This window comes from Gymnoscopelus microlampas, assembly GCF_963454915.1.
Source record: "Gymnoscopelus microlampas genome assembly, chromosome: 23".
Classification (NCBI taxonomy): Eukaryota; Metazoa; Chordata; class Actinopteri; order Myctophiformes; family Myctophidae; genus Gymnoscopelus; species Gymnoscopelus microlampas.
The window spans coordinates 282,117-295,768 of NC_139960.1; the positions used below are offsets into that span (position 1 = coordinate 282,117).

At 40.6% G+C, this 13,652-nt stretch overlaps 1 protein-coding gene across 1 annotated transcript; it reads right to left on the reverse strand.

Annotated features, from left to right (window-relative positions):
• Positions 1-7,278: 7,278 nt before the first annotated feature.
• On the reverse strand, positions 7,279-12,083 carry LOC311039449 (zinc finger RNA-binding protein-like). The gene is made up of 4 exons (XM_084049335.1): positions 12,027-12,083; positions 9,715-9,899; positions 8,409-8,630; positions 7,279-7,390 (listed from the first exon to the last, which is right to left on the reverse strand). The coding sequence occupies exons 3-4, from the start codon at positions 8,602-8,604 to the stop codon at positions 7,335-7,337; spliced, it is 252 nt and encodes an 83-aa protein (XP_083905461.1). The 5' UTR covers positions 8,605-8,630; positions 9,715-9,899; positions 12,027-12,083; the 3' UTR covers positions 7,279-7,334.
• Positions 12,084-13,652: the final 1,569 nt, after the last annotated feature.

A 13,652-nucleotide genomic window follows, 5' to 3' on the forward strand; every position in this document is an offset into this window, starting at 1 on the left:
ATCTCGCATGTATTATTCAAAGAAACGTTTTGAGTTAATCCATAAATAAACGTTGCCCTTTTGTTGATTTCCATTATTTTGTGTTGTGTTGTGTTGAATGTGAAAGGAAACAGAAGTCCACTAACACCACCGGCACTCTTAATTAAACTAGTTCGGCTCATCCAGGAAAATCTGTGACTTTGGTCAAGACTAGCCTGCACAACATAATTGGAAAGACATGGACGCTGGACTGTACATGCATCTACTCACTGTATGAAAGAATATGAATTGTACTTACAACACTTGGTGGAAGGCATACTTGATTTGGTCAGGGAGTTGCCCATGGGGTAAGAATCTCTGTAATAGTGGCGTTACAACATGGTTGAACCAATCCTCCACATTTGTCACTTGCGTGTACATGCCAGCCAGCTCAGCTAGGGTCCAGTTCAGCAGGGTCTGGGTCAGAGTCATGCTTCCGATCTCGGATACATTTCTCTGGAGAGCAACAGATAGATAGGAATGTCAGGGTCAGGTTAGCAGATGTAATATGCATAATCATAATAAACTAGTCATATAAAAACAAGTAATTGTCTTCTCATATATGCATATAGTATATGTATGTACGCTGTATGTACCTCACGTGTGAGACACAAACTCACTGACAAGGCTCCCAACAGGTCTGAAAGCTCCCATCAACCCATTCACCACCTGCAAGTGTTTAAAAAATAACAAAATAATATTGTTTAAGGTTATGAAGATTACCATCAACAATCTGGTAAAAGTTTAATTGGATGAAAGAAATGTATAATATTTAAAGCTATGCAACCTCTCTGAAGCTATTCTGTGGTGGTGATGGTGGTGAGTAGGGGCTATGTGAGGTGTATGTGTATCCGGGGGTGGAGGTGGGGGTGGGCCCAGGACCACCGGTCATCAAGCTGTGGAAGACCAGGCTGAGGGTCCCGTTGTCCAGGCCTGCAACCTCAGGCCTCAGTAGCAGCTCAGCCTTCTGTTCTGGAGACAGCAGGTGAAGAACCTCCAACTGCAACCCGGAAGACACGGAGAGAAGGAAGGTCAATTCATAGACAGTGTAGGGAAGTTACTTTTAATTATTACACATGACTTTCAATTAAAAGTAATCATCGTCTTCACTTGGACCACAATAACAAAGGGTGGGTGTAAAAATGTATCTGTCACCCCCCAGACGTTACGTTTCGCGTCCGGAGGAGCAAGCCGGTAATTCAAACTATACCGTTGACGTTTAATTGTTTTGTTTTAGTTTTTTTTATCCCAAGAGAACAGTCGAATAATGACAGTTACAAAAATATAAGCCTGTATTTGGCCTCCCAAAAGATGCATAACAAAGAGGCATCAAATAGAACAAATAGACCAATTCCAATATTTATTTTTTGAACGTGAACACAGCTTCTGAACCATTCCTTAGCTCCATGGTTACTGAACTAAATATTGGACCCAATCGTCACAAGACACACAATATGTACAAGATTTTCATACGAAAATGGCTTTTTTTAGAGACACAAATGAGGAGGAAATCAACTTTGTTATTGACTTTTCTCTATCCCAGCAACACACTCTCGCGAGATTTGGGAAGATATCTGAAGTTTAAAAATTAAACGTGTGTTCCGATGCTCAATAATATAATTTTCCATTATTAACTGTCTTGGTTGATGGGGTGTGATTTGGGAATCATGACATTTTGCTAAACATTTGTGGTAAAATATATACCATATAAATAAAAGGCCCTGTTACAATGTTGAGCAGAAACAGGAGCACATCTAGCATAAGACTGAACTAGAATTTTCACAATTCAGGGCAATTGCAAAGTGTGGTTGCGCCGACGCAGAGTTCTGGGTTGCAGCCATGGGGGTCCAAGGAATCCATCGTCACATAGTAGTTCACAGTCCAGTCCCCAGTGGTGTTGAAGATCTCAAAATAAATTATTGTTAAAGCAAACTTGCCTTTTTTTTTTACCTTATTGTTCTGATCTGAGATATTGTGAGGAGACAATACCCTGTGTATATAGAGTAAATGGCATATCTGCTATTTGCAAACAAGTTGTAAATACTCAGAAGACATTTCACGTTTTCCTTATATTATGATGTCATGTTTTGTGAGTATAAGATTCAGCACCTATTTTTCCCCAGCCTGATAATAGATATTAAATACTTTGTAATGTACAGGGAATGTCTCACCATATAATACATGTGGAACCATTATGATACTTGTCGACCTGGCTAGTAGCTGGTTTGAAGCCATACCATTTTGTATATTGTAAAATAGATACTCCCCAGCATATCAGGCACATCAATGTTACTGAATGGCGTCAATACCACAATGAAAAACTATTGTTTAGCCTACATTGTGACAGACTTGTCATCACCAGGCAGGCGTTTTGGATAAGCTCTAATGTCCATGTAGATTGCTTCACAATTTTACACACAGTAGAGGGATTGAAGTCCATTTTGTCCAGCAGGCAGAGATTATAGTCTGACAACACTTACAATTACAAGCTTTGACTCTTGCATGGATCAAACCGTTAAGTGGATAAGTTGGTCAAATAAATTAAAACACCAGATTGTAGAAGGCAAAAATTATTGTCAGTTAAACAAACAACTTTTGTGTATTATGTTCATATGTGTATGGGCTTAGGTATTAAGAGATGTTACATTCCAAAGTTTCACTTTTTGTTCAGCTTTAGTAGTGAAGAACCCTTCTGATTATGAATAGTAATTAAAAAAAAAAAAAAAAACACACATCTGTATTCATTGTAAATGTTAAATACATGTGACTAAATACATTACCAAACATATAGATTCACTTTTCAAACACATGGTAAAAAGAATAATAAGTAGAGACAAAGCAGAGCAGATATAGTTTTAAAGTATTTATTAACACAATTGTATTATTGGTACCTTTACTGTAAGCAACACCATCAATATATTTGGTATAATGTCCTATCAATTATTGTTATTATAGTTGTTGTTATTATGATTATATATGTAATAATAGTATGGTTATATTTTATGATTCTATATATAGGTTAATTATAGTTATTAGTGATCTTATTATATATACAATTTGAATCCTGCGCCATGTCGGTTGTCTGTAACGTTGTATGTAGCCAGTGTGACGTCATATGACATCACGGTCGTGACATCACGATGAGACACGCCAGTGTGACGTAATCTCACGACAGCATGACATCACATCCTTCCTATAAATAGGTAGGATGCACCAGTTCGACGGCTTCCATCCTCAACACAACCCACGCCGACGACCCTTTACACAAATAAACTGCTAACTTCATCTCCTGCGATTTCAACTATCTTTTCACATTGTACACCACTGCACACTCCCCACAGGTCTGCCATACCAGGTCTGAGTAATCACAAAGTGGGTTTTGGTCATTGGAGAGGTGATGCACGTCACCTCTTTCTGAAGTGGGTACTTTCAAAGCCTGCCGTGGATTTAGGAGAGCACAAAACTCTCTCTCACACTGTGAGGTGCCTGTAAGGTGGCACTGCAAAGTGAACGACGCGTCACGCTAGACGTTCGGGCCGCGTAGCGGCCCGAACTTCTAGTAATTATACAATTATATATTATGGTAACTATTACAATGCCTGTAAACAGTTTATTATTGACAGATATATTGTTGATGCTATAATGATTATTATTACTACTATTACTGTTATTATCCAAAATTATATTCTAACTTTTAAGTAAATTCAATATTTTCCAGGGTGAAGCAAAACACCCGCCTCCTATTTCAGCCAATTTAGGAGTGCACGGGGAAAGAATTCTTGCACCGACCCATTTGTTAAAAAAGGGGATCAAGCAAGCTCCTGGTAAATATATTAATATATTATTAAACAACATGTAACATTCTGAAAAATAGGTACAAATTGTAGGGCTGCAACTATATTGATTAAGTTAATTATCTCAAAGTGTATTTTGTAGATATCTAATTTTGTATTTATCAATGAATCAATGTGTAACATTTTCCATAATTATTTTGGGATTACATTTATTAGTTTAATTAAGAAATTAAGTCCTATTTTAATAAGTGTATATTGGCTGTTTGAATAAAAAATTTTTTTTTGTCAAAATGAATTAAAAAATAATTTAGTCCTAATAAGTGTTACAGTCTTACAGCCCTAAAAACAAATGGTGAGTTAAACATTTACAACATGCACATGTAAATATAAGGTAGTGGGTCATGAAAAGGCAGTATACAATCCAAAATAGTTTGTTATGCATTTGTTAGAATTGATTATTTCATGTGTGAGTTTGTTATTAAATTCAGGGATGGCCAATATTGTGTTATAGAAATTGGGTACTACCGGTTCACGAGCCACAACATAAATGGAATGCAATTATCTTAGAAATATGACAATTATTCACAAAGAACATTCCTGAAAAGTAGAAAAAGGTTAAAGGCAAAAAAAATGTCAGTGCTGGACGGCTTCTGAAAAACAGGGAAACAAGTGTTAGTGTTCTTTTCAAACAAATGCTTCACAATCAATAGTTATGAAAAAAGACAAAACAATGCTACAATATGAATAAGACAAAACAATGCTATAATATGAATAAGGCAAAACAATGCTACAATATGAATAATACTGTGATTTATGCCTTGATTTCATGGATTTATTTTTGTTTTTGTGGCATTCCTAAGACAATAATTTGATGACCGTGTGTATTTCCGGTAGGAGACACAAATACTCTACTTTGTGTCTCCTACCGGATACATTAGCTGGTAGGAGACGGGAATCAAATTATTGGCTTGGGAATGCGACAAAAACTAAAAATAATCCATGGATTCAAGGCTTCATAGGGTGTGCAATTGATAGAAAATAAGTAATTTTTTGGGTGAACTCCTCCTTTAAACACTGGCCCTGGAATGACCCAAAGACACGTAGGCACACAGAAGTGAGTATGTTTGTATGCCAGGTACTTATTAAAGCATACTTTCAAATGGAAACGAATATACTAAATAATACATTGCATCCACGACGTGAAAACACAGCAACTATACCAGTTAACTACACCACTGTACCAGTATGCAAACACAGTTTTACTTAAGTAGGGGTGCGACTGCTATTATACTGCTTCTGGGTGAATACAGTAACTGCCTTTAAAACTAAATTGTGATTTTGAGAGACCAATTTCATCCAATCAGGAGAGAGAACTCATACAGGACACATCCTATACAATCAAGTTGTTGATTATGGTTGGATGAAATTGCCAACACAACCTTAATTTTCTGTTTAAAAAGGACCTGCAGAGACAGGCTGTTCCCTGTTACTAAAGAAACACAAAGCAATGATGGCTATCAGCATATAGCTTTCTATAAACTGGACAATAGCAAAGAAACAGTGCCAAGATCCATCTTGAAAACTGTCATATTGTGCTGAAATATTGGCCACATATGGATAACCACACCTCTAATCACCCCCCTATTATCACCTTTCAGTCAGCTGACTCGTCCACGCCTTTATCTCCTCCAGGCTGGATTACTGCAATGCACTACTCATCGGGATCCCTAACAAGAGCCTCCAAAGGCTCCAATACATCCAAAACAGCGCTGCTAGGGTCCTGATGAGAGTGCGAAAATATGACCATATCACACCCACCCTCCGCTCACTTCACTGGCTCCCCATCTCCTTCAGGACCGAATACAAGATTTCCCTTCTCACCCATCAGTGCATTTACGGCAACTATATTATAGCTGACAACTATAGAAAATGTAAGCAACATATACATGTCACCTGAATACCAGTGGTTCTCAAACTATTGTAGTGTCAAAGAGCTTCCATTTTTTAGCCTATGCATTAAACCACAGACCCCCACAACCTAGTATTTGACCCCAAGACAATGTCAATAAGCCAACATTAGATAGTTACACACCTTGCAGTAGGTCTGGGATGGTGTGTCTGTCACCTGGGTCCGCAGCAGGAGCTGTAAAAGAAAGAAATACAATATTTTAGACACAAAGCTATGAAAGTACATGCATATCAATAGACAATAGCAGATCTACAAGCTCACAAGTGTCCAACAAGCTGACAAGTGAGCTTGTAAGCCTACAAGCTAACAACATGTTGCATTGTGAGCTTGTAGATCTGCCATTTTCAAATAGCCCAAGTTTATGGGGCTGAAGTGGTTAATGTACCCTATGTTTTTTTAAACAATAACCAAAATCCAGTGTACAGCCACGCCACAGCTAAAAATTTCAAGCAAAAATACTGTATTTTAGACACAAATATATATTTGTCACTATATAAATATAGTGACAATAGCAGATCTACAAGCTCACAAGTTATCTACAAGCTGACAAGTGAGCTTGTCGATCGGCTATTTAAAATAAGGCAACAAGTTTACAGTGAGCTTGTAGATCTGCTATTTTCCAAACATTAAACTCACAGTGAGCTTGTAGATATGGAGAGAAGGAGAGAAGGGGAGAGGAGAGGAGGGGAGAGGAGAGGAGACAAGGTTAGAAGAGGGGAGAGGAGGGGTGAGTCGGGCAGGCGTTAGTGTCAACCCCTGGGTGACTTACAAGGGATTGCACGTTTGTCAATCACACTCTTCTGGATACCCACAGCAAGCAGATAGGGTTGAAGGCTCTCTGTGATGCTGTCCAGATGCCCCTGGACACTGGTCCCAGTCTGTGAAAAGAGAACGTTATTAGTCTTGCTGTTAAAATGAGTCACCGTTTGCAAACAGTTTAGAGCCGGATCGCAATGGGATGTTTTGGTCACGATTAGGTAGCCTCCAGAATCACTTTTATTGCCACAATATGCAAGATGAACCATACGGACATGTTCTGCTGTATAATTTATATTCTGCAAAATGTAAAGGACCCCCCAAAATGATATGAATTTGGCCGCGGACCCCCGTCTCAAAATATTTTGTTCCATGGACCCCCAGAAGCAAAGATTTGAGTTATTGTTCGCTTTAAAAGAATATATATTTAAAAAAATAGCAGATCTACAAGCTCATAGCGCGGCACTCGGTGCCGCGCTATGAGCTTGTATATCTGCTATTTTTGAATAGTCAAAGTGTAAAATAATGCTTTTTAGCTCAAATGAAAAAGTGACACAGACGCTTCCTCAGGTCTTAGTGGGTTAATGCAAGGCAGTTGAAGAGCCACATACATACATACATACAGCCATATACAATGGCCTCATGACACTGGGTTTCTGTGGTTAGCTGGTTTTCCTCACAGACGGGAGCTCCGTCGCCAGCATTTGGACCACCTGTAACAGTGTAGAAACCACATATACTGCTGTAGCGGCTACCGCGGCCACCACCTGCTTCTGTTGCTGCTGCTGTTGCTGCTGCTAATATGTGGAGGCAGCAGAGTACACGGCAGCCTCGTAGCCCGAGTAAGACGTACCTATGGAGCAGGAATAGGGGCAGTGATGAAGAAATGCTTTTCAATCAAATATATTTTTTAAAGATAGCAATAGGCTCTATTCACAGCAGCCATATCATGAAGACATTCACAGGTGTTACCAATGATACTAATGAAAGCTCTGTTCCATTCTGGTCAAACAGAGTCAGGGTGCTGATATTGTGCATGTTGGCTCACTGGAAACACTCTGTTACACCAGTGGGTCTACAGTTGGGGTCCAGGGACCCTCATGGGCTTCCAAATGGCCCCTTGCAGGTGTGTAACTCTGAGAGTGTACAAATGTATGTAAATTTGTACACTCTCAGAGTTATGGGGGTCGTGGGAAACCACTGTGCTACACTAAATGGAACAGAGCCTTCATTAGTATCATTGGTAACACCTATGAAAGAAGTGATAATATGGCTGCTGTGCATAGAGCCTATTCTAAGTCTACAAGCCACAGCATCTCAGAAAGAAATCAAATGCGTCAGCGTTTAACACTGGGAACTTTTGGCTTCCTCCTCCATTCTAAAATGTGCAGTCTAGCTAAACTGTGTTTTGAGTGACAAGATTCTGCATCTACGCCCGATGCGACACAACTCGCGTACGTTGAATAATTATGTTCGACTGAAGTGAATTTTGCGCAAGCGAATACGAGCGACAGCCTATGTATGGGGAACGTTGCAAAGTAATGAACACGTTGCATCCATTCAAAATTATTCAAAAATAGCAGATGTACAAGCTCGCAGCGCGGCACGAAGTGATGACTGTGAGATTGTACATCTGCTATTTTTGAACATTTATTGAGAGATCTTTTAAGTGTTCTTAAAACTTGTTTTGCTATACAGCTAAAATCTAAAATGACAGATGCTTTCCCGGTTTTAATGGGTTATTATAACGATGGCACCCAGATCAATTAAATGTGTTTCTGCAGCTCACATTCTACTATATTGCTCGACTACGTTTGGGTTTAGCGTGTGGGTAACTTGTATGTGTGGGTGACGGCCGGGCATTTCTTTACCAGAATATGTGACAGCGTTGGTGCTGTAGGTCGGGCTCTGGGAGTACGACGGCACTACGGACGCTCCAGCAGAGGGTACGGGCTGCACGGTGGACGACACCGGGTAGATGGAGAAGGTGGAGGTGGCCTGGCTGGGCGTGGCCGGTTTGATGGCAGTCACCTGGCGCGTCTGCTGGGTCTGGGTGTACGGCGTCATACATTGCGTGTACGCTGGTTTGGGGGCTATGTGGGGAAATAGAGAATAGTACAAAACGATGACTTTATTTTAAAGGTTGCACAAAACACAAAACATATCCATTATCCAAAACCATGTGGGATATAAACAACACATTTTTTTGTTGTTCTCTTGTCCTTAATAAACTGGTTTGGCATCAGCAGCCATGAGTGTGCCGTGACTCTTTGATGTTTTAATAAATAAATGTTTGTTGTGGTCGGGTCATTGTGAAACATTTTCAAAAGTAGCCGAGTATACAAGCGTTGTGAGAACCACACTTATAGATTGACCTTTTTTGTACAAATGGAAGCAAATGGACCCTAATGCAGTGGTGGGGGTCCAGGGACGCTCAGGGTTCCTTGAGGTGGTTCCAAATGGACACGTACAGGTCTGGAACGGGTCCATTTGGTTCCATTTGTACACTCTCAGAGTTATGAGGGGTCATTGAAATTAAAAAGTTTGAGCACCACTGGCCTAATGCACACCAAACTGGAGGTCATCAAAGTTTTTAAAAAGCTTTGAGAATGACAGCTCTAGGAGGACTTTTCTTCACCATGACGAGTCCAGTCAGTGGCGAGTTGAACGTACCTGTCTGATATAGCAGTGGTTTTTAACTTGAACTCTTAAAGGATCCAACAGCATGGCTCCAAAGTGGAGTTAATTCTGTGTAGCGTGCATGCAAAGTTTAGCACTGATCGGTCCTGTGGTTTGTGACACACAGACCCTCTCATAGACAGGTAGGGTATGGCCGAGCAACGCCGTAAAAATACAATTGTACGGCAGACTCAGAGCCAGTCTTCATTTTAACTCTTTTATACTTGTGTTTGATGGAGTGCAAAATAGTACGATTACATCCCCACATCCACAGCACTGGCCTTCCCCTCTGGTTCATGGCCAGTGGGGTTTGTTAAACAAAAAACAGCTGTCTCCCTATTTGGGCTGCTGCAGTTGTGCATACTTTTTTGCCAAGGAAAATTTCACAATATAATTTATACTCACAAAAATAACTGATCTACAAGCTAACAATGTGTCGTGATAGCATGTAGATCAGTTATTTTTGGCAAGCAACACCCAAGTGAACTGTCAGAATACCTCTTCAACGTAGTCGTGTCCAACAGGCTGCACGTCGTTCTGCAGTGCAGCTAGCGCCGCCGCAGACAGCCAATCAGAGATATCATTCTTGGTCTCTGGGGCAGCCATGGAGGGTGGCGTTGGCTTGGATATCTCCGCCGCCTTCATCTCATCCGCTTTCGCCGTGGTCTGCAGTTTGTTTCCTCCTGCAAGGGGCGAAGGGGGAGGTAGGGTTCTTTAGTCTCAGACCATTGCTATTGGGCACAAACCCTCTTCCAATATTTCATAAATTGCCTATTTAGTGGCGAAAATAGGCGATGCAAGGTGTTGTGAGTTTTGCAGATGGCATTGGATGAAGTGAACAGCCAACAAATACGATAAAACACGAAATTGTGTCTACTAATGACTTCATCCTTACTGCTCCAAAAGACCACAGCTAGAGAAGTTATTATTTGTAGCTGGGCCTTATTTTTCAATCAAAAGTTACCGTAAACTTACCATAGACATTAGTGAACACCCAACCTCTAATCGTAAATACACACAAAAAATGAATTGATTAACCGATAAGAATTTGCAAATCAAAATTTTGATCATGCAAAAACAAACAAAACATCACTATTAACACACAATCCCATTCAAAGATTCTTAGTATTGGTTTACTTAAAACTGTGACATTCCATTTTACATTTTACTGAGGAGTCACTAGTCCACAGATGCTTTGACTAATGGACAGCATACAAATGCAATAAATCACAACAATTAAAAAAAAAAGAAAACAATGACCGTTTCCATTTGCAAGGGCCAGGAGTGAACTATTGGCCATTTGACTGCATGGTTAAACTAGGTTATACACTTGTTATTCTACAAGGCACAGAACTTCAAGAAATGTTAGGTTTGGAAACGCACGCCTGGTTGCCGTCCATCACTACACAAGTTGGCAGAGACTTATCCAGACATTGACATGTAGCCTTTGAGTGCAAAGCACGCTCTGTGAAACCAGCTTCACTCTTTATTAGTGATGAGTGTTTGAACCACTTTCAACCTGGTGTCCCTATTTTGGGCACGTCATTATAGGTGCAAATTGTCAAAACAAAAATGTTTTATCATTTTTAAAGTGAAAATGGAAGTCGTTTTCTTTATTCATTGTGTGAGAAGTACATAGGGGTTCAATGACTTAAACCCTATATACTTAGATGGGTGTGCAAGGGGTCTGTAATTGGCCCCGCCCTTTTCTATCACTCATCAATCTCTGCCGATCTACAAGCTCACACAACGCCTCGTGACGTGTAGTGAGACGATTTTTGTTTACACTGAATGTTTGCCTATTACGACAAGCCCCGAATAGGGACGCTAGGATTCATGTGGTTGAACTGGTTAAATGCAGAGCTATACAAATCAAACAGGAATACAGCAAAAACACAGTACAGAGCATAATGGCAACAAGGTGAAGAATGAAGTCATTGTCAAATACCGCCAGGAGACGTCAAAATTCAAAGGGGACCTACTGACCGACAGAGTTGATCTTGGGGGCGGAGGCCTTCTTGACGGGGGGGCGGTGGAGTTGGCAGACGACAGACTGTTGCCGAGCGCCCCCCCCCCCCGCCACCCCTCACTATGTTGACCGGTGTGGTATCCTGCCGTCCACGACATATGTGGTATCTTAAAACCACAGACTTACAGGTTTTATGCACTATACTAATTGCCAACAACGCCATATTGTAAAGATAGTTTGATGTTCCAGAGATGTGAATGGATGGTGAAGAATGGATGAGACATCACTCCAGCAGTGAGGTTACTTCTTCCAGTTTATTTCATCATAGTACAGACAGAGTACAACAGCTTTCTGTGGAGACCCTGAGGTCCACACAGGCGGCCCTCCGGCCTGAGACACACACCCCACACAGTCACAAAACACCCCATCTTATAGCATGTGGCCACATACGAAAAAGAGGAGGTACATTTGAAATGTTAATGTCTGTATCTGGAGAGGTGATTGCATCAGTCTTTGATCCACTTCGGGTGTGCCAGGATGGAGACCTTGTGACTCCATGTTAAACAAAAGGCAATGCTAATTTAGCCTACCCCCACACAGCCAGGCTGGAGCCCACAAATGGTCTGAATCCACTCTTCTGTCTGCAGCCCAAAGTAGACCTGCAATCCTATTACTTCTAACATATGACTTAAATGTGTATCTTATGTTGAGAAATATACTACACCGGCTTCAGGTAGGAGGAGTTGTGGGTGGGAGGCAGAAGCATTGGAGGAGGAGGTGCCCATGGACAGGGACGAAGAGGTGGTGCTGGAGCTGCCCAGGCCAGAGGAGGGGGTCTTACTGGGGGCGGCCGTGGTGGAGGAGGAGGTCTGGGTGACCACGCTGGGCTCCGTGGAAGGGATGGGTTTCCCCAGCTTGGTGTGAAGCTTCACCACCTGGGGAACGGAGCAGAGCAACACGTTTGAGGGTTTGTTGTAAAAAGCAGCTGTCCAAACCCTTTTCTAAATCAGTGGTTCTCAAACGTTTTCGTGTCAAGGACCCCCAAATTGACACTTATTAGCCCGCGGACCCCCATTTCAAAAGATATACCAGGGACCCCCATAAGAGAAGATTTTTTACGGCTCTAGCAGTGATTCTCAACCATTTTAATTTCAAGGACCCCCAGTTTGACATGCATTAGGGCTACGGACCCCCATTTAATGGCATTTCTATCACTTGGACCGCAATTTATATTGTAAAATCTATGTCAATTTAACTCTGAGAGTGTACAAATGGAACCAAATGGACCCGTCAGGGTCCATTTGGTTCCATTTTTTTCACAAATTCCAGAATTTGTGAAAATAGCAGATCTACAAGCTCGCAACATGTCGCATCTTGTGAGCTTGTAGATCGGCTATTTTCACTAGTTTGGGTCACGGCGAGACATAAGATTTATTTTGGGTCTGGAGCTAAAAGGTTTGGGAACCACTGCTCTAACGGACATGATTTCATAGTCTGTGTGATACATGGTCACCGCTGATGAACATGGGGAATTATGCTGCTGTCCAAACAAGCAAACTCTCCTCCTCCCCCTTACAGGTGTCCAACAGACTATGGTAGCCAAAGTGCCGGTCATGTTGTGTAAACACTTAGTGTTTAAGATCGCCCTAAGGAAAGAATATTTCCATCTTCCCTTCAATCTGCGACATAATATTAAATGAATAACTGTAATAAGCCTGATGCAGGGAAAAACAAATCAGGGTAGGCTATAATAGTAATAGACGAAAAGAGAAACAGCAGTATTGATTCATTTGACCAAGAAATAAATAATCGGTAATTGGATATCAACCAAAATCGTGCATCCTTAAAATCCTTACTAAATGAAAAAGCAAAGAATAAAGAAGAGGGGATTTATTTACGGCATTCAGCTGCTTTGTGATAACTGAAGCATCTGGACACCAGAAGGCAATTTTGACGATATAAAAAGCACAGTGTGTACTGAATCAGACAGCTTCTTTCAATCTGTCTTCTGACTGGAAAAGCACTACTTCTTAAATCAAGTCTAACACTGGCATGAAGCAACCAATAGATTACATCGTGATCCCTGCCCACTTTACACAATTCTGTCCTTCTAAGTTGGAGCAGGAAGGGACAAATATTTAAACTAAAATAAAGTCTTGATGTGGGCATAGATTTGCAAGTAAGTCAGGTCAGTGTTCTAGTTAACCAAAGTTATTCATGAATATAAATGTGAATATTATTTCCTATTCATGAACATTCTATAAAACCTATTTGCCTACAATTTTGAGGTATTTCTACTTTACTTGAGTATTTCCAATTTCCAATACTTTTACTTCTACTCCACTACATCTCAGAGGCAAATATTGTACTTTTACTCCACTACAATTATTTGAAAACTTTAGTTACTAGTTACTTTTAAGATATAAATTATTACATTATAAAACATACCTTAACCACCTTTAGCCTT

What these genes read in the sequence shown, in the direction of transcription:
- LOC311039449 (XM_084049335.1), bottom strand. Translation starts at nt 8,604, where the DNA reads ATGACGCCGTACACCCAGACCCAGCAGACGCGCCAGGTGACTGCCATC. An exon ending in CAACGCTGTCACATATTCTG is followed by an intron (nt 7,391 to 8,408) that starts GTAAAGAAATGC and finishes CCTGCTCCATAG; the next exon opens with GTACGTCTTACTCGGGCTAC.